This window comes from Myripristis murdjan, chromosome 5 (assembly GCF_902150065.1).
Source record: "Myripristis murdjan chromosome 5, fMyrMur1.1, whole genome shotgun sequence".
Lineage (NCBI taxonomy): Eukaryota > Metazoa > Chordata > Actinopteri > Holocentriformes > Holocentridae > Myripristis > Myripristis murdjan.
Genome location: NC_043984.1, coordinates 32,078,264 through 32,103,339, shown reverse-complemented (window position 1 = coordinate 32,103,339; position 25,076 = coordinate 32,078,264). Strand labels below are relative to the sequence as shown.

The following is a 25,076-nucleotide window of genomic DNA, read 5'->3' as shown; positions in this document are numbered from 1 at the left end:
ACTGGAAATTTTCCAGAATGTCGTAACTGAATTGATGATGTAATTCACATATGATGTTGCATGTAAAATAAATAAATAAATAAATAAATAAATGTGTGGCACCTATGTTGTTAACAGCTGATATTTAAAAAAAAAAAAAAAATGCCAGACTTGCTGTTAATCTGCTAAAGCCCAATGGCAGGAAAAAATGACACGATTATATTAATGGAACTCAACCTTTAATCTATCAGTTTATTGAGAATTGATTTTGCTGTTAGGATTATTATCATGTTAGCTGTTGTTTATGGGTTCTGAGGTGAACAGGAAGTGAACCGGTGTCAGGACAGTCCATATGAAAAAATATCTCAGTCTGCTGTGCCACTCTGACTCTAAATTAGTCATAACTGCTCACTTATCTCTGTTCAGGAAACGGAGGCAGGTTGCCTGGGAGCCTGAAACTCTCCTCCACTTCCTCCTAACTAGAAAAAATCCTAAGTAAAGCAACACAAAGTTTATTTTTGACTTTGAGTCCGTCAGCCTTACAGCCTGTGACAACTTGAAGTGTAATGTGCTATGAAGGGAGATTTTCTTCAACAGTAGATCTGTCAGTTGAGACCAAGTTCTTCAAAACAAAAATGTGGAAAAAAAAAAACAAAAAACAAAAAAACTTTTTCACAACTAATACAATGGACGGATGCACAGTAACATCGGCAGATTATTAGTATCAGCCGATATTGGCTTTAAAATGAAAATTTCTGCTGATATGTGAGAGGAGAGAATCAACCAGCCTGTTTCAGTAGGATGAATCTTACTTTTTTTTTTTTTTTTTTTTTTTTTAAATTAATACTACTACTACTACTAAAAATAATAATAATAATGATTTTACTTAAACCATTTTCAAGCAATAAGTGTTAAGTGCTTAATAAGGTGAGAAATTTAAAAACAATAGCAATAGCATATTATTTAAAATAAAAGGCATGTTTTACATAACTTAAGGTTGAAGTAATTTTCTTCTCCCCAGTGAAAAGCTGCATTTCATGTCTGCAACTGCCAGTATGCCGTCATGGTTACAGTTGGTAAAATAAAATGTTAATTCCACCAGAGGAGAGACTTGCTGTTCTCTTTAATTAACAGCATAAATCCACATATCAGCAGAGGCAATGAGCCAAGAGTTGGAAAATACTGACATGTGATATCAGCAAAAAAATCCAGTATTGTGCATCCCTAATAAAAAAAAATCCTGAGTGCAAAGAGGCCGACACGATAAACTCTTCCAGGTGAATACATCCTTTATTAAGTCTTGAAAGAGAATTCCTCTACAGTGGTTTGACAGTGAAGCAGTCGTTTATACACATGACAAAACGTCCCACTGACGGCAGTGAGCAGAATACTGTCCTCTAGAAGATCGGATACATCTTTACATACACATAATGCAGAGGCAACCAGCAAGATCAAACAGACATTAACTTAATTGACTTAAAACTTATGAAAATGCTCTTTTTTTTCTTTCTTTTTTTTTTTTTACATGGAACATTCAGTACAATTCATGTTGGATTTTTCCCATTCAGTTCTCGTTCAGTTTTCTGACACAGCGCAACAAAAAGGCCTGAAAGACGTGGATGCGAGTGATGATGAAGTTAAAAGTTGGTCAGCTCTCGACCTCTCGGCAACACAGGTGGTTTTTGGTTAACACTTTGGTAGAAGTAGAAGTCGAGCCGTCTTTATGGCAGAAAAGCCTCACACAGCGATGACAACATGCTGACAGCAGCGTAACATTGCCCTATGCACACCTCAGTTTCTTCTTAAGGATTTATCTAGAGGAGTAATGCGTGGAATGTTGAGGGCTCGACGTGAAGAGACACGATGACGTGTTTTATTCAGAAGTACACACATACCAAATTAAATAATATCCTAGTGTTTATACCACAAGCTGGATCAGAGCTCAGAGCCGTGCATCCTTTCAAAACCTGGCTGTGCATGAATTTATACCTGCCTCGCTAAAGGCGATCTCAAAGAGCGTGAGTGGGAAGTGTGTTACGTTGGGGAGCTGGACGAAGGGTTGGGAGCCAAACTCAGGCGTCTCTGCAGAGGCACATCGATCCTGGCCCACCTCAGAAATACAGGTTACGGGCCAGGACGTCACAAACAGCCCAAACACACACCGATCCGCAGTGGCAGTGTGTGTCGGTGCTCCTCTGGAGAGGACACGCTGGCGGCGCCCAGGAGGAAAACAAGCAGAGTAACCCCGCTGTTCAACGGGCTGCCCTCATTACAGCGAGCCGACCGTCACCAGGTCACCTCTCAGCTCCGAGCCACGCCGCCACATGGCCCCTCACTCAGTGCATTTCACTTCAGTTTCCATCTAAAACCGACCCGTTCTCGCTGGAGACGAGCGGTTTCACCGATTCAGGCTGTGGCCGCGGTGTTAGGTTTGTCCTGAGAAACAACTGGCCTGTAAACGGAGTGAGGGGCGGGGCGCGGCCGGGCGGAGGCTGACTGGGAGCTGGTGGTAGAGCGACCGGTCGGGGAGTTTAACATGAGAGCAGCCCGCTAAATGAGCAGGGTTTAACCTCAGCAGCCGGACTGGGTGATGTCGCCGCCGGACCTCTTGGTCACCTCCAACGTGGTGAAGACCTGCGAGGGATGACAGAGGAGTACGTTCTAGTTCAAAATTCTCCAAATTTTTAAATAATGTCGCCCTTTTTAAATTTTTCTGATCAAATAAACCATAAATAAAATAAAGAATTGTTTAAGGCCCTTTTCCATGGTACCAGGAATTACCTTTAAGTCTGACATGGCAAAAAGACTATTAGAGGCTAAGAACATATAAGCATATTTTTTATCGAACATGTCCTGTATTAAACTTAGAATGGATATCATTGGTCAAATTTAATGCGAATAAAGAGAAGTCTTAAACCTCAGAAAATACAACCAACACTGCTGGCTGTCTCTTCTTGACATCTGGTTTTAAAAATGAAAATCCCTGGCATCTCGCTCATTTCCTGTGCCTTGTTTTCAAATACTGCGCCGAATCACTTTCTTTCAATTCCGATCCAATTCCTGGTTGGGTATTATTATTTCATTGCTGTTGTTGGCAAGATATGCAAGGTTACATGAAGCCGTAGTAAACCACACAAAATTTCTTACAATTAGATATTTAAAAAAAAAAAATGCATCCAATTTCAATGTATTCCAAAGCAGTCTATTTGAACTGCAGGATGAGCGGCTTCACATACAAACAGATCCAGGAGTGCAAACTGCTATGACAAGTGCTTCAATGTTCTGAAAAACCTGAACAAATCAAGTGCACAGCAATGCAATCAACTACTAGATTTGGCTTTTAGTATTTACCACTATAACACAATTATCTAATTTGACTGCAGTACCGGCACACGCCTCAGTGGTGCTGTATTATAATCTGGACAATGCACCTGGGAAGGCACTGCTGAAGAAGAAAACCTCTGCGCTCGCCAACCACAGCCTGGCTCACAGACCGTTGTGGAGGCAGCAGCGTTGGATTGCGTGCATCGGTAACGTCAATATGACATCTGATCTGTGACTTACGTCTGGGTCGGCACACATACCCATAAAAGCATCCATGTCAGCGTGTCAAAACTAAAAACCAGTCTGTCTGGGGCTTTCCATGAGCTGCACAGGAGAGTTTAAAAAAACACTTCTGATGTGACAGAACACTGTTTTACCTCAGCGCAGGTCGGGTGGATGCCGATGGTGGTGCTGAGCTGCTCCTTGGTGACGCCGCACTTGATGGCTGCTCCGAAGCCTTGAGTCACCTCTCCGGCATTCGGACCGAGGTAGTGGAACCCGATCACTCGTTCCTGCACAAAGACGCGGCATTAAAATAACAGCAAAAACCCACCATCGGTAGTAATAATATAACAAGGAGCTCAATGTGTTATTATGGGGTCGGTGAGACAAGGAAAATAATAAACGGCTGCTGCAGCTGAATACTCGGCAACAAACGGGTGATCTTACACTGTCCAGCTTGTTGCAGATGATCTTGGAGTAACATCGGTTATTGTCTCTGCCGGGCACGGTGAACTCCAGAGGCCAGAAGAGACTGTGATACACCTGAACAGAGAAAACAACAGTCAGTCACAGGCCGACGTTCACACTGGCACTGAATATTATTCATCTCATGGGGCAAAAACACACAGTTTCAGCTCAACCTGCAGTGGGAGTCTATCTGAATGTGTTTTGTTGACAGTATAAAATGCACACGATGATGCCAGGATAAGGAGATAATTCTACCGATAGACTTTGGTTTGAATTACATGTCTGCAACGTAATACTGCAATTTAACACTTTAACTTTTGCCAGCTGGCGGACGGACTGAGCAGCACACTCGCTGAAGTTTAGATCATGACATTTTACATCCAGGCTATATGCGATCACAAAACAAACCCATGAGTCCATTTTATGAGTGCTTTTCTCATTAACAGCTTTTACTGATCCCATGACCTTCAACTTGCATTCGTGTGACAGGTGAGTCAACTTTGTGAATCTGGACAAAAGTCAGACTGGTAAAACTAAGAAGACAAACTGAAAATATGGTTGTGTTGGCAAATACTGAAAAATACAATGATCTAATTTGACCAGCTCCCTTTCTAAATGCCACCATCTCCTCGTGTCTAGTTGAAGAAAAGTACAACTCATTTTCCTTCCTTTTGGACAAAGAAATCATCGAGCAGAACCACAGACATTGTCTTGTGGTTGCATTAAACTCCAGCCAGAAGTTGGTGTAAAGTGAAACAGATAACTAATACATTATTCAGATGTGTGTGTGTGTGTGTGTGTGTGTGTGTGTGTGTGTGTGTGTCTCACATCGATGTTGTCCTGCCCGTACAGCTCGATGGCTCTCTCCTCTGACAGGCCACAGGAGCCGTACTCCAGCGGGGTGAACACAGTGGTGGGAACGTTGATGTAGTCACACTGCACAAACAAAGACATTTAACCAGGACTCAGTGGTGCAAAATGGAAATCAAACCTTTCTCAGGCTTCTGTTGTCATGTCAGATGATATTCTGATAAAAATCAACCATGTCACTGCAGCTCAACAAGTTGCAATGGATATGGGGATTCATCAGAGAGATTTTTGGAGGCTGATTCCAGCTTTCCAACTATGTGATGATCAATCCAGTCACTGACTAAAACTATGTTATCTGGATCTTACACCAATGACACATCATGTGCACATGAAGTAAACAGTAAAGTAACAGTTGCAGCCCTAGAAGATTTAAATGTTCATTTCCAGTCACTGTATTTATTATTTTGATTAATAATTCTATCTATCAAACGTTAAAATGATAAATGCCTGTCATAGCTCAAAGCAATGTCTTAAAACTACCTTCCATCTGAGCGATCAAACAAAGAAAAGCAAGCAAACCTTTTGTGAAGCTGTAACCAACATACGTTTGGTATTTATACTTGATAAATGATAAAAACAAACATCAAAATTATAACAATTTCCTGTCATTCCACTAATCGATTTAAGAGCTCATCATGTCAGCACTACAGTCTGACCGCTGTGTTTAACAGATCAGTCTTATGGCTGTTTGTTGATATCGTGCGGTGCTCATAGCGCTTTCCTCCAACAGATATAATCTAAGAGCGCTCTCACACATGAAACTTGTTTGCTTTGCTCTGATTCAGGGACTGAAATGATACAAACTGTTGCATTTGTCCGTCGGTTCATTTGTGTTCACACAGCAACAGTTTACATTAAAGTTGTAAACAAATGCCGTGTGTGAGCAAACTGCTCTGTCATTGGTCAGAAACCTTACTGGAAAGATTCGCCTCAGGGATCTTTCTTTTTTTCCCAGAGAAGATCCATAGAGAGATCTGCAACATCAACATACTTCAGCTCTGATCTGACCTTAAGAGATCAGCAGCTGTGTGTGTTTGTGTGTTTGTGTTTGAAACACGGTCTTTATACACTATACTGCAACATATTTTTGTTGCTGTTTGTTTCTGTCGTATCACAAATATATTTCTAATCACAGTCTCACAACTAAACAACATTCTCAGTTACTTTTAGATGGATACTGATTCGTTCGGTTGGCTAAGTCGGTTAGCTATTCACTATAAACGAGGGTTTCTTGGCGATGTCTGCTTGCTTTCTTTGTACTGCATCTGAGTGCGATCGCTGCGTTCACACACACCCAAATGAACCGATCTTCGGAAGGTGAATGTTCCCGATCTCGATAAAACTGCTCCAAAACCAAACAGGTATGAAAGCAGCGCGAGATGAAGGCCGTCCTGTAACCTGCCTCTGGTTTACGAGTCAGACAGCGTGACTCCCCGCTCTGTGTACCTTGACAGTCGAGCCTCCGTACAGGCGGCGTGCCAGCAGCTTGCCGGCCTGGATGGCCACAGGCGTCAGCTCCCACTTGCCCTCCAGGATGTCGCCGACGGCGTAGATGTGCGGCACGTTGGTCTGCTCTTCATCGTTCACTGGGATCTTCCCGTTCCTGCAGAAAGCACAAAACACTGCTTTTAACTTTTGACCGTTTGTGAAGACCAAGCTAAGCCTCTGTCATGCCAAATTCTTACATAAATTAAAATGCTCATCGTTCTATTCCTATCCTTATTCTCTCTTCTTCTCAGATTAATATTATTTATCCTTGTTACATTTCACTATTAATTAATCCTCATAGCACAAGTCCTATTCATGTATTTACATTGCAACATCTGGGAATGCAACTTAAATACTGCATATTCTCAAAACCAGTGGAGTTATATAAGCTCTCTCAGCATTCGACTGATTTACACAGTTTTCATAGGGCTTGACAATACTCCATCACAGTGTAATAAACAAAGGAAGTGCAGTCGTTATCCACGTGTGCAATTCAACATTGTAGAAATTGTAGAAATTACATTCATGGCATATAATTATGTATGTATACATCTCCCAACCGGTCCCTGTGTGTGTGAACAGAATACTGGCAGCAAAACTCAAGTTTAAGCAGATGTTTTATCCATGAAGTGACACCACAAGTTTAAAACTAAGAAAGGGACTGTATGTAATATGTAATATTTAAGACTACGGGGAAATCAGTCCAACAGAGTAACAGGTTCTACTGAGCAGAATGTGGACACAGGGCTGCAGTATGAATTAAAGAGGGCGTCTGTCTATTAAACTGGATCTAATTTGTGATCAAAGGCCATCAAATTCAAAAGACGACGTCCGAACTGAACTGCCCGTGCCAGATGGACGAAATGTGCACACTGTCCGTGTTGTATTTCCTACACATACACCATATTACACAGCAACACACGAGCAAACGATCAATAACTTCTTTTCCTTTGTAACTGTGAATAACCACAGTGGTGATACACACCAACCTGCTGCCGGCCCCTGAACCCGGTGGCCCGCTGGCTGAGCGCCGGCCCCATGGAAATACTACAACAGTCATAAGACTGAGGCATATGACTCAGAGCGCCGTCTTAAGCCTGCCTCATGCTGTCTTAATCCCTGTGGCCTAACAGCCTCCGACACCGGCCCCCTCACAATATAGCAGAGACACTCCTCACGCTGGAAACACCACAATAAGCAGTTACAAAATGAAGTCAGGGTATCTGGAGGTTTGAGAACTTGATGCGGCCTTCGGCTAAATGTATGACCAAAGCTGGTATGTTTCTGATCAAACAGGTAATGAAAGCTCTGAAACTGTAGCCTGGCATGAAAACCATTCAGATGCTGCGTCTCTTTCTTAAACAGTGGAACCTGTGTATATGCTGTAATTTTTGTGCAGCTGTGGTGCTTTTGAGCGATAAATCTACGTTTGTCCCATATCTGTCAAGATCTAGGCTTAAGTTCCCATTCAAGTTGAGGTTCTAGTGCTGAAAGTGATTTTAATATAATCATCAATTCCCGAAACTCTCAAGACTATATTTTTTTTTTTTTCAGTTTAAGATATTAACTATGTACACTTTTATGTCACATTCTCTTGCAGTGGTGGTAATTTCCTTGCTGTGGTGGAACAAAAGCAAGTGGGCAGGACAACATTTCCCAACAATGTGGGTACGATTTTAATTTCCCTTTTCACTGGATTTGTATTTAATTCATTTGGCAGAAAGTTTATTTATTATTAATTTATTATTGTTAGTTTATTTCGTTTCATTAATAATAATAATATAAAAAACATTTAGCCCTGTAACGCTGCAGCATCCCGCTGACAGGCCCGGTCAACATCATGTCGTTGGCTGCAGTGAGCTAACTATTAAATCTTGAAGATACCAGTATCATGTAACTAGACAACCAATTTTATTTAGTTTTATTGCTGCTGTAGCACTTGAATTTCCCCTCTGGTATCTTAAATTTCATCTTAAATTGTTAAGGCACATTAAGTCCAATTGTGTTAGATTAATCCCGGGAAATGCCAGTGGCATAATAACTTAAGGACACAGAACAAAGAAAAACAAATAAAACTGACCTCTTATAACCATTTGAGACATTTTGATGCAGTTTAAAAAGGCTTTAAGATATAAATGACCCATTTTATGTCTTTTAAGACGTGCGGACGCCTTGCTAGTGGGCTGTCTCGTCTTACCAACCAAACCCTCCCATACATTATAAAACAAACACACCCCACCCCCTGCTGAGAGCCACGGGGCGGCAATACTGCTGAATCACTGTGACTGTAGTGTGAGTCTTAAAGGCACAGGCACACCCACCTGCTGTGACTATTATGTAGACATGAAATATGAGGAAAGACAGAGGGATGACACAGAGTGACGAAGGGAAAACAAGAAAAGGAAGACACACAGAGAGGGATAATAAACTCACTTGGGGTTGACTTTGACCCCTGCCTTGTCGAGGCCGATCTTGTCCGTGCAGGCGTCTCGGCCCACTGCTATCAACACCTGCAGGACAAGAACATGGCGTCTTTGGTTTGAGAAAAAAAAAAAAACGAACAAACAACAACAAAACACACACTCTCCTCACAGCATTCCTGCTTCTGGTGTATGTTTACACATGTATTTTTCCCCATTCTTGTGAGTAACTTGCCAAATAAAGATGATGTGACAACAAAATGAGCCCTGAAACACAAGGTACATCGCTAGTAGCAGGGGTGGATTTCTCTTCAAAGCTGTCAGAACAGTTACTAGAGATATTTCTTTGTCTTCAGTGAGAAATACAGAAGTTGTGGGAAGTGAGAATTCAGGACGTACAGTGTTGTACTCTCCCTCGATGATCTCGTCGGTCTCTGTGGACTTAGCTGTCACCTTCAGCCTGCCAGGAGTGCCTGCTTCCAGCTCCTCCACCTGACACACACAGACGTATGGGAAGGAAAAAGAAAAGAAAAGCCTTGTCAAATGTCAAGCTGAGGAGACAAAATGTCACGATGCCAGGTGGCCTATCAGTAAAGCTGCGTCATAAAAAGCCAGTAATGATGACAGCTTGTAAATTATGCAACACAGCTGATATGTCATTTCTTGACTGTGAACAAACCAAAAAGGTGTCCAGGGTGGGCAAATGTTCAATTACACACAGCTCAAAGTCTGCCGAGCACCTTTCAACCTCTACTGACGTGTGTATTTCGGCACGGCTGTCATTAATTTGACAGCCACATAACCCATGGTGAACGTGGCAGCTAATAATGTTTTGTCCATGGAGCCTCTTTAAAGAGCAAAGTGAAATATTTCCTCTAACAGTGAGAAGATAAAGTATATGATGCATTTGACACTGGTATTGGTTAATTAGGTTGCCATACAAGTAGAAAGTGTTTGCTCTAACACTACTGGCCATTTTATACTGTATCAAGTTGACATTTACATGCTGGAATGTGACGGCTGCAGATGAGCCTGTTTTCTGTCCTTCTGTTGACTTTGTTAACTTCAAAATACAACAATACTTGACATTCTTTGCTGTTTGGGTGGAGTACTCTGTTAGCAGGTTAGTCCACCATCTACCATCCATTCAACTACACATGCATTAGAAATCCATGACCTGAAAAAGAACCATTCAAAGTTCAAATCATCTTAAAAGGGACAGTAACTTTTACATATAGGTAAGTTTATTCGTTTATTTGACAGGATTGAAATAGGGTTATCTGACAATAGTTGAACCACAGTTTGCTAAATTAAATAAGTAAACTGTTGAGTTCAATCTAACACCAAATGAGTTTACACAGTGATGAGTCAGCGTATCACCCACCAATAAAACTCACTGCTTTGCAAAGTCACTGCAAAGCTGGTGTCTGTGGTAACAATCAACCAAACAGTCAAACAGTCAACCACACTTTCATGTCTATTGGAACTGTACAGGCCTAGTTAAAATTACAATACGGCTATTTATTTCATCATGATTGTGGAGCAATAATTCAAACAACTGATCAGTTAAAATAGTCGCCAACTACACTGATAATCAAGGAATCATTTTGAGTCATTTTTAAAGAAGAAAATTTCCAAATTCCCTGATTCAAGCTTCTCAAATGTGAATATTTTCTGGCTTCTTTAGCCATTTATGAAAATAACTAAATATGTTTGGGTTGTGGCCTGCTGGTTAGGACAAAACAAGACATCTGAGGATGTCACTTCTTTTCTACAAAAATCAAAAACATATCTAGCAGAAAGGCGAAACCAACCTTTACGGGGACAAATTTACGGATGAACTTGACGCCGTGCTCCTCCATGTGCTCGCCGGCCCGGTTGGCCATGTCCTGGTCGAAGCCCCTCAGCAGGATGGACCGGACCATGACGGTGACGTCCAGACCGATGCCGGCGAGGAAGCCGCCACACTCCAGAGCCACGTAGGAGGCCCCGATCACCAGGGTCTTCCCCGGGCAGTAAGGCAACGAGAACAGGTCGTCACTGGTGGACAAACACAAAGACACACACACACGTCAGCCAGAAGACCAGACTAACCTTCCAATACATGTAAATACATAAATATTGAAGCCTGTGGTATGAGGGCCAATTAAAAATGATTGATGAGGGCATGATCAATTAAAAACTGCTTTTATTGATGTCAGCAATAATATCTATCTATATCTATCTATACAAAGCAATAAACTGGTTATATTTACTTATTCTAACCTTGGTGAGTGTCAGAGTTAGATTTTTCACGGTGAATGTCATGTAAGAGTGTACAGATTTGTGTCAAAAACTGCAAATTTTTCACAGGCAAGGACATGTATTCAATAACAATTAGGTTCATCTGTGACATGAGAAGTTAAATTTTTTGCACTACTGTACAAAGCAGCACAACTCAACAGGAAGCGACAGCAAGGCAGTGAAGCATAAATAAGGAAATGCTAAAAACCCCGGCCAAGATAGCATCAGAGCTGTAGAGCAAAGACATGATTTTCAGATAAGTTTTCATTTACATTTTTTTTTTAAACCAACATGTTTCATCATAGAGGAAACAGTCAATGTGTTGGGTAAGATTTGGGTCTAAATCAAAAGTAGGGAGAAGTACAGTCCTCTTTGAGAGTTGTGCGTCACAAAATGACACTAGATCCGCAGAGAAACGATCTATGGCATCAAATGAGCAGCAGAGGAACATCTCACACGTAAGGCTGCCAACAGCGGCATAATCACCAAAGACAGCAGGGGGTAATGTTAGGTAACACGGTTTAGACAGCTGGGAGATTCCACATCTATTAAATGAAGGCCTTGAGACGAGGCCTCCTGGAGAGCACCGAGCCGTCAAAATCATTTAAGAGCACAGATCACACCTGGAGCACACACTCACACACACTCACACACACGCTGCAGCAAAAAACTTTACAAAGACTAAACAGGTTCAAGCATCTTCTGAAGGCTCCTTGTTCTAACAGGGGGCTTACGAGGGGGCTTTCTTCCACACATGTCATTAGATGGGATTAGCCGTGTCAAATCCACAGTGCGGCTGGGATTGTGCTCTCACCTGGTGATGCAGTACTCCTTGTCTCCAGGGATGCCCAGGTAGCGCGGCCTCTCTCCTGTAGCGATGACAAACTTGGCTGCCGTGTGAAAAGTCTCCTTCTTCCGCTTGTTTGTCGCCTGGTGGGGGAAATACAACAGAGGGTCTTTGAGAGATTTTTCCAATGTCCTGTAGGTGGATTAAACTGCCATTCTCTAACTTTCTGACTGCTGTATAAAAAGAAAAATAGTGATATTTTTGGCCTTATTGCCGAGCTGTGCAGCAGACAAAGATCCCTAAAACAGGTTAATTTATTTTGTGCTGCTTCTGGAAATCCATTTTACAGAGGATCGATCTAACATTACATTACCATCTCAATCTGACATGGCGCTTTAGCTAATGATGGTGTCAGACATTTCTCACATCAACTCTACTACTACAAGCCTTTAAATTTTAAGTTTTTAGCAAGTGAGCTCTACAGCAGTGTTAGCAAGGATAACATTAGATAACATTGTTGCTGTGCTAGTAAGAGCTGTAGCTCTTTCGGTTCCAACAAGCAGGATATTTTCTCTTTGCTGGTCTTCAGGGTCCAGACTATTGGAGCTAAAGCCCGCCCAGCTCTGATGGAATGGATTACTGTACAAAATGCAGCCACCAAAACTCTATTTTCTCACAATTATTGGCTTTTAGGAACTCTCAGATCTCGATGGATGAAGACAGGAATATTACTAATTAAGATTTCCAGCTTCAACTGGGTGTACTGTAGGGGTGTAACAATACATTGATCTAGATCGATACATCGATTCAATGATTAATGATGTAAAAGCATTGATGCGAAGCGCAAACATCGATGTATATCGTCATCCTTAAAATAGGTCTTTATTTTGAAATTCCCCCGGCACGTCTGTGTCACCATTTCCGTTCGTGCGCACGTCCGCACAGGTCCTTTTCAAACAACGCTAGCCAAGGGCTGCAGCGCGCGAGGCATGCTATGGCTAGCAGCCAAGAAAAAGACAACGAGGACATCCACTCCCCTCTTGGGCATAAAATTAAGAGATATGGAATTGTTTACACTTTATTTGTTCAAACCTGTTCTTAAACTGGAATTTCTTTGGTTAAGAAAATGTAAACTGTAGTGGATATCTATGATGCAGGAAGACTGTACTGCATTCATATTTTCAGACTGTTTTCTTTATGATTTATGTTCATAATTGAAGGGTAATTAATGGCACTTTAAATCTACTGGAAAAGCCTTTGCATTTATAATGTGGCACTTTATTCACTCTATTTTTTATTTTAGTTTTTATAAAAAAAAATAAAAAAAAAGAGTAGACTGTTTTCCATTCAAATGTCTGATGTCTGGAAGAGCTCACAAATAAAATTGTTAAAACATATTTTAGTTGCTTTTTGTGCATTGATATAAATGTAACTGATTTTGTTAAATCGGCACATTACATCATCTCATATCGATTGCAGGCCCCTAAATCGAATCGAACCATATCGTCGCAAACTTTGTGATATCGGCAAATATCGTATCGTTCTCCAAAGAATCGATATCGTATCGTAATGAAACTGGTGATTTACACCCCTAGTGTACTGTCCCTTTAAAGTAGACAGTTTATCAACATGACTACATAAACAGTAAATTCATGTGCTCGTCTTGTCACCATGGCAGCCATGATGAAACTCGCTTGTATCACAAACATTGCTACTGGTGGCACGACACTGACCTTGATTTTGTGTGGCTCTATGAACTCTGCGTAGGAGTTGACATAGTTGACATTCTTGTCTCTCAGTGCCACCCTGTAGCCCCAGTTCAGTGAGCCGATGTAGTTGTTTACCGCCGTCGTCATCGTCTCCCAGTTGTGTTTCACTGGACCAAAGAAGAAGAAACTCATCAGGGTGAGCCATGACAAGACTGGGAGAATACCTGCCCTGCATTCAAGACTCTGTAAATGTTTGGCTTGAAATACATTCAATTTGATTTCCAAAACACCATTTAGAAATGCAAACTACAAGCCAAACCATGACTCAAGTAAATGATTGAATTCAGTACTTTCAGCCAAAGTTTTGACAGCCATTAAATAAACACATGCAATAATGTAAGACTGGAATGAAGTTAGAAAAAAAATTCAGACATTTAGATATTGTTCTAAGAAATCTTTGACAAAAAGTTGTTCATGCTATTCAATTCAAGCTATTTTGTTAGAGCAACACGATGCTATTTTTTTCAGAATCTGAATCATTCAATCCAAAGTATTTCATATTGATTCAGAACAAAGTCAGAGCGATCAATTGTATTTGCTTTTTTGTTTTCAGCAGATACATGCAATTTAATCAGCAGAATTTACAATTGATCCAATGATGCAATCCATCACTTGTTACATTCTTAATGAAGATGTCACTGAAGCCCACAAGTGACTCCTGAATAACAAAGCGGAGGAAAGCGAGGCTCGCCTCAGATTTACCACGGAAAGCTGAGGTGATCTCCCCCCTCCGAGACCTCCTGGGCCTTTGGCCGACCTCTGAGCCCTCACCTGTCTCGTTGAACTCCCAGCCAAACTTGCGGGCGTCCTGCATGGCCGTGCCCAGCAGGGCCGTCTGGTGCATCAGCTTCTTGGGGATGCAGCCAACATTCACACAGGTTCCACCCAGACCTGAAACATGAGAACGCATTTAACAAAAATAGAGCAGGATCCAGGACCAGGCAACTTCGACACAAAGAAATATGGTAATATGATAGTTCAAAGAAAATTCCACCCTAGCATAATAACAATGTTAAAAAGTGGGGATTTGCATTGTGCATTGTTGTTGTTTCAGTGTTTTTTCCACCCATCGGTACAGTCACTAAACACGATGCACAAAGAGAGCAGCTGCAGCTACACTGGAGCTTAATGGACGAAAGGTGAGCTCTCCTTCTTTGGAGGATTTCTCCCTCTGTGTTTAACATTTCTGCAAATCACTACAGTCTACAAAGAAACCCTGCAGACTAAATTTCAGGGGTTGATTCAATCCCTACTGATCTTCATTGTGGCTCTGCTGATTGATGTCAGTAGATTAACTTTTGACTTGCTAGCTGTGGAATAACAAAAATAACAATCAACCAACAAAACCATATCAGAAACACAATGTAAATCACCAATCTATGGCTTGAAATGGTAATGTGTTCTGGGATGGAATTTCCCTCTAAATAAAAGAAGAGATGCGCCAATCAATCGGTGACCAGAATCGGTTGATTTTCAGCTCAATCAGTCGTGACTTCCCTGTGCTAACCGTCTCTGCACTGTTTTGTTCCGTTTTTTTTACTGTCCGTTTTCATTTACATGCATGCAGCATCTTTTCAAAATAAACTTCTAACGTCTGTGTTGATGGGAAACAATGAAATAAGAACAATATAACAAATACCTTACAAATGCAACATACACATGGTGGTTCACAAGTGTAAACCATGTATACTGCAATTAATTTTCAGCTGGATTTTGTCTGCACATAAACGTCCTGTCCAGTAACTGGGAACACTTTTATATTTTGAAATTTGTTTAAGTGAGAGGGAGACAAGGTCCTGTAATCAGATGCAGTTTAGGAGAATAATTATAATAGTCAGTGGTTTATTACAAACATACAACAGAATTTTCTATTAAAGATAAGTTAAAAAAGAAAATTTCAAAGGGTGCATCTCTACTAAAAATAAATATTTCTAACTAAAAAAAATCTTACCCCAGGTGGTTCCTTTCGGCGTGGGAACAACGTAGTCCAGCACCATCACCTTCTTGCCCAGCATGGCAGCTTCCTGTTGCGAAAAGAACCAACATTACAACAGGACCGGGCTTATAAACACCATTATTGTATTGCATTGTATCCAATTTTTGCTTCAGCTTTGACTGACCACAAAAAAAAAAAAAGAGAACAAGGGAAAACACGGCTACACAACATTCATTTTAGTGTTCACATGCTTCATCAACGCAAAGTGAAATAAAGCAATGCAATGATGCAGCTTTCAGGGATTCTTCACTAAGGATGTGAAGTGAATCAACTTTGATCGGCAACACATTGGATGCACCTTACACAACATTCACTCACATTTCTCAGTGGCTATAGTCACATGCAGGAGGTACTCCGTTCTCTTTACCAAATAATAAACTATCTGATTTTATTTGAACACACGTAAATGCTTTAACTGAACTGGAATAACTCTAAGTTCAAATTCTGAACGTGAGGAACCTTTTTCATTTGTCAAAACTGCCTCAAAATTTAACATGTTTGTGCTGCTAGAAAACACACAGCTGCTTTTACTTATTTGTTTTGCCATCTCCAAAATCTCAGACTCACATAGCATTATGGGTACATGTTGGTACCAAATACTGGGTCATCATGTATTATCAGTAACCCACATCTGCTCAGTCAAAGGGTGAGGGTGTGTTATGTTAACTTGTTTATTCATGGCAACAAAGACACTGAATGTCAGCGTACCAAAGGTTCATATAAATAGCTTAACTTGAGTAAGACCTTAACCAGAACATGGCCAACAGCCAGCTCCATGCATGAAAACACAGACGTTCTCCTACCACAAAACCGCAAGGTGTCATAATGTGACGACTTTTCTATAGCTACTTCAGCTCATAGCGACTTTAGCCACCGAGTCAAAGGCATTTCATGTCAAAGGCTGAAGGAAGTTGATCCCATATAATGTGACTGTAAAGTCAAGGGCTCAACGATATGGTTAGAAAAAATATATTGCAATTAATCTTACAGATACTGCAATATGATTTACAGTTTTAGCAGGACTTATCATTTTTGCTTTATAATTTTCATTGTCACTGAAAAGGCTATTAAAAAACATGCATCTCCTGCCATTTGGATATTGCACTTGGCCATATTATGATTTTGATAATTTTTCAACTAATAACTAATAGCTGTATGAAAGAACAGCTTTACCTTTGAGCAGGCCAGGCCTCCAGATCCTCCTCCGATGACGATCAGGTCGTACTCGTAGGCCTCGTTGTCTCCACTCTCAAGAAGCTGCTGAAGAACGCCGTCTTTATGGGCCTGGCAGAAAGCATGGAGACGATTTAGGATCCACAGAAGCAAAGTAGCCTGAGTGCACCACACTTGTCACTTCTCCTGGGCTGGAACCAGACCTAAACTGGTTGTATTTGTGTTATAATAGTAATTTCTAAAGTGTGTTACCTACTAGAAGAGAGGTGCATGCAACTCATGTGGCCACAACATCCAAACAACCAGCTTCAAATATGGTTAGATATCAAAAACAATCGAGACTTCAATTGTGCATTTGGTGGTTTTGCATGGAAGGACAGCCTGGGCATTTCAAATGAGCTATTTTTATGCTAATAGAGGTCTGGGGAGTGAATTGAGCTTTAAATGCCACTTGAGCAAAATAGCTCCCCTTTAAACCTCGCTTCTCGCATCTCAACAAGCCACTAGGTTGTGTAATAGCACTGAGCAATCACGGCTTGAGAAACATGCAAACTTTATGGCAACATATGATGAAAGGTGGAGCTGTCTGGGCACTGAATAACTAAATCTCTTTACGACAGCGGACCAGACGCAGCAGAGCAGTGGGAGCGATGGAGTCCTTCACTCTTGCCTACCTGCATCGTTTTGTCACAGCCGCCGATGTGCGTCTTGTTGATGAAGACATTGGGAACAGTCTTCTGTCCTGTCATCTCCAGCAGCAGATCCTGGTAGTTGGGTCCATCCTCTGCACAAAAAGTTCAATGTTGTTAAAGGGGCACTAAACAGGATTTATACTCTCCCATTGCACAAAGTGTCTGTAAAATATCGGTGATATCTGTGGGCGGGTTGATAGAGTTGTTGATCCAGAACAATCTTTACTTGCTGCTTTTCACCCCAGGCTTGCCCCTGATCTTTGCTGCATCATCCCCTTAAAAGTAGACTAAGTGAAGTTGCACATGTGGAAAAGATGAGACACAAATTTTAACTGTTTTTTTTTTTTTTTGGTGGGTTACATGCAAACCATGACCAAATTCAAAAAACAGCCTGGAGCACCTTAGATACTCCAGGGGGCATTCCACAAAGGGAGCCAAGCTGAAAAGCCAAGTTTATTTCAAAACTTTTGGCTCATAACCGGCTGATTAATACTGGCAAGAACTACAGTCAGCTTTCACCACTATATTGCTGTCTCACTTCTACAGTGTAGGAGCCAAATTCCTTATATTACAATATGGTCAAAATTGTAATCTCAGGAGACTTACCTGGGTCTAGTCCCCCTCTTCCCCATGTTTCCCTTTTGCCATTGGCTTATCTCACTGAATCTTTTTTGTCTGTCTGTTTGTTGGAGCGAGCTATTGGTTGCTGTTGTGACAAATCCTACTTTACTTAGAATTAAATTTTATTTATTTTACATCAGATCTCTATAGTCTTTGTTTACACTGCAATTTGCAGTGCATTATGACTATGACTGCACCATACCTGGATCCTCAAGGCAAGTTTGGTCTATAGAATTGCCTATTCAAAAAGTGACATGTGTCGCTCATGATACAACATGTGAACCCCCAGTACACACACACACACACACACACACACACACACACACACACACACACACACACACACACACACACACACACACACACACACACACACACACACACACACACACACACGGACAATGCTTTGCAAATAATTGTGACATTTTTTAAGTTGATATAAACTTACAGCTTTGACTATGACTACCATCCCTTGAAATCTCCATGACAACTTTGAAACCAATACCACTTTATCTCATTACATCCCTCTATTGATAATTAATAGTCAGTAAAAACAAAAAGTTACTTCACAATAATGTACATGTTTTATTGCGGGTGGTGCAGAGGTACTCGGGCTTGCCTCTCGCACACAACCAGCTCATGAGGACTGGTTAAGTAATACATGAATAAGCTTCTTTTAACTGCCATTGACCGCTTGGGCCTGGACTGAATGTTGACAGTAGTTCACGTGAGGCATTAACTTCAACTTCTGGATACTGTAAGCTCGCTTTGTGAAATCCCCTCCAGGTGAAAACAACCTGTTTTTCTCTGGTGACTAGCATATTGGTTCTACACCTCTCTGTATGACATGGCGATAGCTGGGTAAGGTGTCTTGCTAACCACATCAAAGAGAATCGGGGCTGGGAAGGCGAACGACAGCATCCAAACTCTAACCCGGATCGGCTCTCATTTTGAAATAACTGGCTATCTTTACCGTAGTCCAATCAATTCAGCGATTCCAAAAACCCCTAAGACCCAACTCTGGGATCACTGGCCCAAAGGGAAAGAGGTGGCACACACACAAACCACTCTGCAATTACATTATTAGCATCTCCGAAACTGAAACGCATAGTGACTCAGAACTAAGACTCTGGGTCCTTTGGGATGCTTAATGCACCCGTCTTGGTCCTGTGTCTCTACAAACTTATGTTCCTGAGATACGGGTTCTGGTCCCGGCCCATGTACCAGTACTGACTATTTCTCATGGTCCAATAGACTCGTGTTCACTTGTCTGTGCGTCTCTAAAAACCTCCAGGACACCAACTTTGAGATCAGTGGCCCAAAGGTAAAGGGTGGGACATACAAACACATGGCTCTCCGATTATAGTAGTAGGAGGATGGTTCATTTAGCACCACAGCGAGGAAATTACCACCACTGCCAGAGAACATGTGAAATTAAAATAGTAACTGTAATGTAGCCTTAACTATTACATAAAACTAAAATAAATATAGTCCAGATGTTTAGAACTATAGCCATTATAGTATGATTTAAGAGATTAGATGTAGGACAAAACTTTAGTTATCGCCCAAAGCGCCACAGCAGCAAACAAATTACAGAGGAAACACCCATATTAGATTTTCTCTGGATGTCTCTGTTGTAACTGGAACTCTGCTCTAATTAGTAGGGATGGGAATCGGCAGGAAGCCTCCTGATACAAAATGAGACTTGGGTCTGAGCTGATATGTGTTGCAGGTTTTGTAAGTATTGTAATTTGATATGTCTAAACACTGGACTACAAAAAAGTGCCGAGTCATACTTAATCAGACAATTATGATAATGTAGGTCAAATTTACTGGACTTTGAGATCTTAATATTTATTAAAGGCGTAAAGATAGAAACTGACCAGTTCTTCCACACAGGTTTAAGTTTTAAAGGGTAGAGTTGCAGCATGATTTTTTTTTTCTTTCAGTCCTCACATAGGTTTGATTCCCAAGATTCTACACCAGAGACGTGAAGTAAATGTTTGTTTGAACAGATCACAACACCATGTGTTGCATTTATTTTGTTCCCACTCTGAACAAAATAAAAATATGCCTAAAATAAGGACAAAGTATGAAGTCACGGTCAGCAAGGCAATATAAATATCTTTAAAAAGAATTTAAAAAAAAAAAAAAAAGAAAAAAAAGATCTGTAACTGAGTTGATTTTTCCTTATCATTCCTGATGACCATATTTATTAGCATCCATACAATTGCTTACATCAATATATCTACTGATGCATGTTTGTACCAGCGCTGGTCTAATTAGCTTAGCTAAAACAAACTCATTCTCTATTGTAAATATTTAACAATAGAGTATTGTTTGCCAGTTACAGGCCACCATGCACCGCTCCAGACTCTGTCCACGTTGTTTTAGTCCTCAGTCACAAATAAGCAGATTAAAATCAAATTTCTCTCTGCACCTTCGGCTTGGGTCATAATCATAATGCTTTTTGCCTAAGCAGCAACACAACTGGTTTATCTGACAAAATTTGAATGTGGCTATTAAATATTTTCATACTGACTATCAGGTTCACTTTAGCATGCAAACTGTGCTCTGACTGTTCTCCCACACAATGCCTGAAATAGTAATCATAAAATAATTAGACAGATATCTATATGGTACACACTATAATCAACATTACCAGATGAGACTGGAAACATGCAAAAATAACTCGGCAAGAAAGAGCAGAGAGGCTCGGGTTTACACAGATATGGACCGCAGCCAAAATATCTACAGCGAGTGACTCAGCACATTTTGCGTTACGGCAAAGTAAGACTTGACAGCACGTTATGGGGGTCAAACATTAACATCCCGGCTAGAGGAAGGAAAATATCCTTCAAACATATTGTGAGAAGCCGTTTAAGACTCAAATTCCATGAAAGGAAAAACATGCTCTCAACTGATATCATTAAAAATAGTGTTTTTAGGAGGTCAGGGGTCAAATCAACCTGTTTACAACACAGGGAAAAGCAAAACTTGGAAGCATAGAGAGAATTATACAAATGCTACTCAGGAGAAAAGACATACGCCTAAAATAAGTTTGCATGTTATGCAAAAACAGCACGCACAGCAGGAGAGTCACGCTGAGATCACTGTGATGTACCAACCTAATTATCAAAATACACCCGACCAGTAATGAACAAATTACATTAGTGCAGAAAACTGAAATCAGAGTTTAAACATTTCTGATTGGGTTTTCAAAAATACTCATTCTGACTGGGATGGAGATTGCTAATAATTTCAGTAGCAATTAAATGACATGAAAGAGTGTACAAGAGACAGATGTAAACAAGTAGATAACACCAGAAAGCTTAACCTGCTGTTAACTCCCTCCCTCCCTCTTAGTAAAACTTCACAACGCCCTTTCATTTTGAAGTCCTAAATTTAGCTGTTTGTTCAGATCAATCGGGATCACATCTATAAAGGATGGTAAAAACAACAACAAAAAAATGTAACAGCTGTTTGCCTTTGCTGGCGCATGTCTTTGATGCCTCTTTATCCAAAGGCACACCAACATGTCTGGTGTTTATAGTGGTTTTACAAAGCATCAGCAAAACGGCCGAATTCCAGTTTGGATTTGCATGAAATGCAAACACACACACTTTTCCGCAGTAGAGATATTTTTGTTCTGCTGCTTGCTGTCCTGCACAAACCCAAACAACCAGGTTCCATCAGGATCATGAACGCTTAATTTTGTTCCCTGCTGAGTTTTGATGAAATTACAATATGGGAAGTCAACAGATGTTAAAAAATATTTTAATAATCCAAGAGTTTTCATGGTTGGTAAATCTGTATCTCATCTGATCGAGTTCCTCTAAAAAGGCACTATTTCCATTCATAGCCACTGAAACCTGCAATTTAAGAATGACTGTTCCACTTGGGGCGTCTGTGGCTGACTTAGCTCATAATAATGTCATTTGGTTTATGTTGAGCACTTTTCCTGGTCAATAGGGAAAATCTAAACCACTTGTGTTGATGTAGGTCTCAACACAAGGAAATGAGTCTTAGCAACAAGTGTTATGTTTCTACTGCCCTCATTGTAAACCACTGACCAAAAATTTCACAAGTCTTACCAATGAGATCCAACTCCACCACATTGCATTTGACGTTCAGCTCTTTGAACAGGTCTTTCACCTGGGGAGGAAAACACAAATGCTGAGATTATTCCTTTATCTATTCAGCAGCTGTATCCACTAACTAACATTAACCTAATGGACCTACTAAAATTAACGTGACACCCCTGTGCCAATACCCGGTGTCATTTCTCTCATCTCATCTCAGGTTAGGTTATTTTCCACTGCTGTTTAAATTGTTAATACTTCTGTTTAAATTGTTCATATTTCTATTTTTTTTTTTTTTTTTTTATATATAATCCTTGTTTATAGTGTTTATATTGCTTACTGCTATTTATCATGTGTATTTCTTCTAAATTTGCACATTGACCTACCTCTATGCACATTTTATACACCCATGCACACGGTTTTTTCTGTTTGTTTGTTGTTGTTTTTTTGTTGCACATTGCTTTTTGCACACTGGGTTGTAGTTAGATCTTATTCTGTTGTACTCAGATCTTATTCTGTTGTACTTGTTGTATCTTATACTTTATTTTATTTATTTATTTTTTTATTATTGATTTATTTCATCTGTAATCTGTGGATACTGCTGAAAAACTGTGAATTTCCTGCGGGATGAATAAAGTATCTATCTATCTATCTATCTATCTATCAAGCTGAAACGAAAAGCAAGCCGAACGCCATTCAAAAGAGTGGCATATTCATGTTTTTTGCTACGCAGGTACAGGTGCACACCTCGGGGAATGTATTTTTAATCTTTTAATGAATCTTTAAAGGCTTCGGGTAAATTCGGCATCAATGACCCACCAACCAGCAAGGAAATTTAACCGATATCTTACATTTCAGAAGTCAGTTGCTAGCGGCTAAGCATTTTCGCAGAAAACTGGCGTTATCAAGCGAACAGCCTCCACAAGATATTATCTTAATAAATAATATTTTCTGTGTTGGATATAACAAGTTATGCCGAATTGAAGAGTCGGTCATAATGATACATAATGGTGTTAGTTTTTGTACTCTGGGTTGAGTAACTTACAGTAACCAAGGGCACTTTAATATACCAGTTTCGCCACGGAGCCTGGCCTATCCGGTTCTGACTATATACAGGAGACAATAACTCACCGGGTCAAACTGCGACTCTTAGCAAGAAACTACGCAACGCTAACTTGGTATTAATCTCCGAGATATGCCAAGTCAACGCCAGGTTCAGTTAGATAACGAGGTGATATGGTTTATTAGAGTTTCTTCCGTACGTTAATTTGTGGCTACAGAAGTCGCATTGGGAGCGCACCAGCAGTTAGACGGAGCCGGTCTAATTCGCGGGAGATGAAGGGCGATGTGTGTGTGTGAACGGCTTAACTTTAAGTTAGCTTTCCCCTCGAAAACCAACACGCTTACCTTGACGCAATACGGACAGTAGCTTTTGCTGAAAACCATCACTTGATTGGAGTCGATGAGCCCCTGTATCCGGGATTTGAGTTCATTCCTCCCGGTGTCATTCTCGATGGGAGGCATTTTGGAAGGATTTCCGTCCGAGCCTGCCGCCTGACAAGCTTCAACTGACGGCGAAACAAGTGAAGGCGGAGAGAGAGTCCCCGGATAAAAATCACACCCACTGAACCTCGGTACACCTACAAGTGCTGTTTTCGTCCCTCGGTCCACCCACCACACAGAAATTACTAGAAAACGTATCTTAGGCGGCTAACTTATGCTGTCTCCTCGCCGCTGTCAGCGGACGGTCTATCACCCGCGCCAAACGTCTTGCAATAAGTCTGGCTGGTTTACGTAAGGCGCGCTCGATTTGTTCCCACGTGTTTGCCGTATTTCCCGTTTCCCGTATTCATCAACAGTAAAGCTCCGCTCACTCGGTAAACCCCGTTCTTCAAAACGTTCACATCTATTGAAAACTGGCCGGGTTGCCTATTTACATGCCCAGATAACACCGGAATTATTTACCACGCAAAAATGTTCGCATTTAAATCTAAATATCTGTACTTGAAATGATGCTGTAGAGCAGTTTTAATATTGATAGGACCTCAACAGGAGGGGCGGTGCCTGAAGAAGTGAGGGGGACCAACAGGCGCCGCTTGAGGACAGCTAATCCTAACTTTAGAAAGACCCGTGTGGAGGAGAAGTTCAGGGAAATATTAAATTATCAATGTTATTGTCGAGGTGAGGTCTGCTGTTTTGGGCAGAATGTAACGCAAACCTGCAATCAACAGGGAATACAAGAACACGACTTGTGTAAACACGTTTATGTATCTGTAATTTACTTATTAATTTGGACGTCGAACATGAGGGAAAATAATTTGTGTGACAGCGCCATCTGCGGGTAAAAGTGTTCTATGACAAGCGGCAGGCTCCTCAGGTTGTGTCATTTGCCCCCAAGTGTCAGATGGGGCCTTGTTTTTTTATTCAACAAGAAAACAGAAAAAAATATGAAAAATTATAATAATAATTTGGTGTATTCTTATTCTTCTTATTCCTTTAATTTCCGCTAAGTCTTAATCATCTTGCCCCCCCCCCCCCCCCCCCCCCCTCCCCCCATCAAAATTACCTTGTGCCAACCTGGGGGGTCCCGTCCCTCAGATTGAGAACCACTGGTCTAGCTGCTGGCACCTGCCACCCTAAAACAAAAAAACAAACAAACAAACAAAAAAAAATGTTGAGCAGTTTACCAAAAAACACTGTTCCTGGTGGAAAATGTACAACATCAAAGCTCAGATGTCTGAGTTCAGTTGAACTCAGCGTGGTGTGTGTCGAAAGCTGTGGGCTTCCTCTCTCTCTATGGGTTTTACATGAATGGATTCATTGTATTATCACAACGCAGCACGTATGAACTGATACACAATGAATCAGTTCATAGAAAAGCCTACAGAGAGAGAAAGAGCAG

At 40.9% G+C, this 25,076-nt stretch overlaps 1 protein-coding gene across 1 annotated transcript; it reads right to left on the bottom strand.

The window, feature by feature from the left end:
• Positions 1-1,253: 1,253 nt before the first annotated feature.
• Positions 1,254-23,953, bottom strand: txnrd3 (thioredoxin reductase 3). Its single transcript, XM_030051717.1, has 16 exons — positions 23,582-23,953; positions 22,187-22,247; positions 17,454-17,563; positions 16,780-16,890; positions 15,562-15,634; positions 14,382-14,501; positions 13,575-13,717; positions 11,869-11,984; positions 10,586-10,811; positions 9,171-9,263; positions 8,785-8,861; positions 6,310-6,466; positions 4,822-4,929; positions 3,973-4,068; positions 3,681-3,815; positions 1,254-2,613 (listed from the first exon to the last, which is right to left on the bottom strand). Exons 1-16 carry the CDS (start codon positions 23,696-23,698, stop codon positions 2,551-2,553), a joined length of 1,806 nt encoding a protein of 601 aa, XP_029907577.1. The 5' UTR covers positions 23,699-23,953; the 3' UTR covers positions 1,254-2,550.
• Between the last annotated feature and the right edge of the window lie 1,123 nt (positions 23,954-25,076).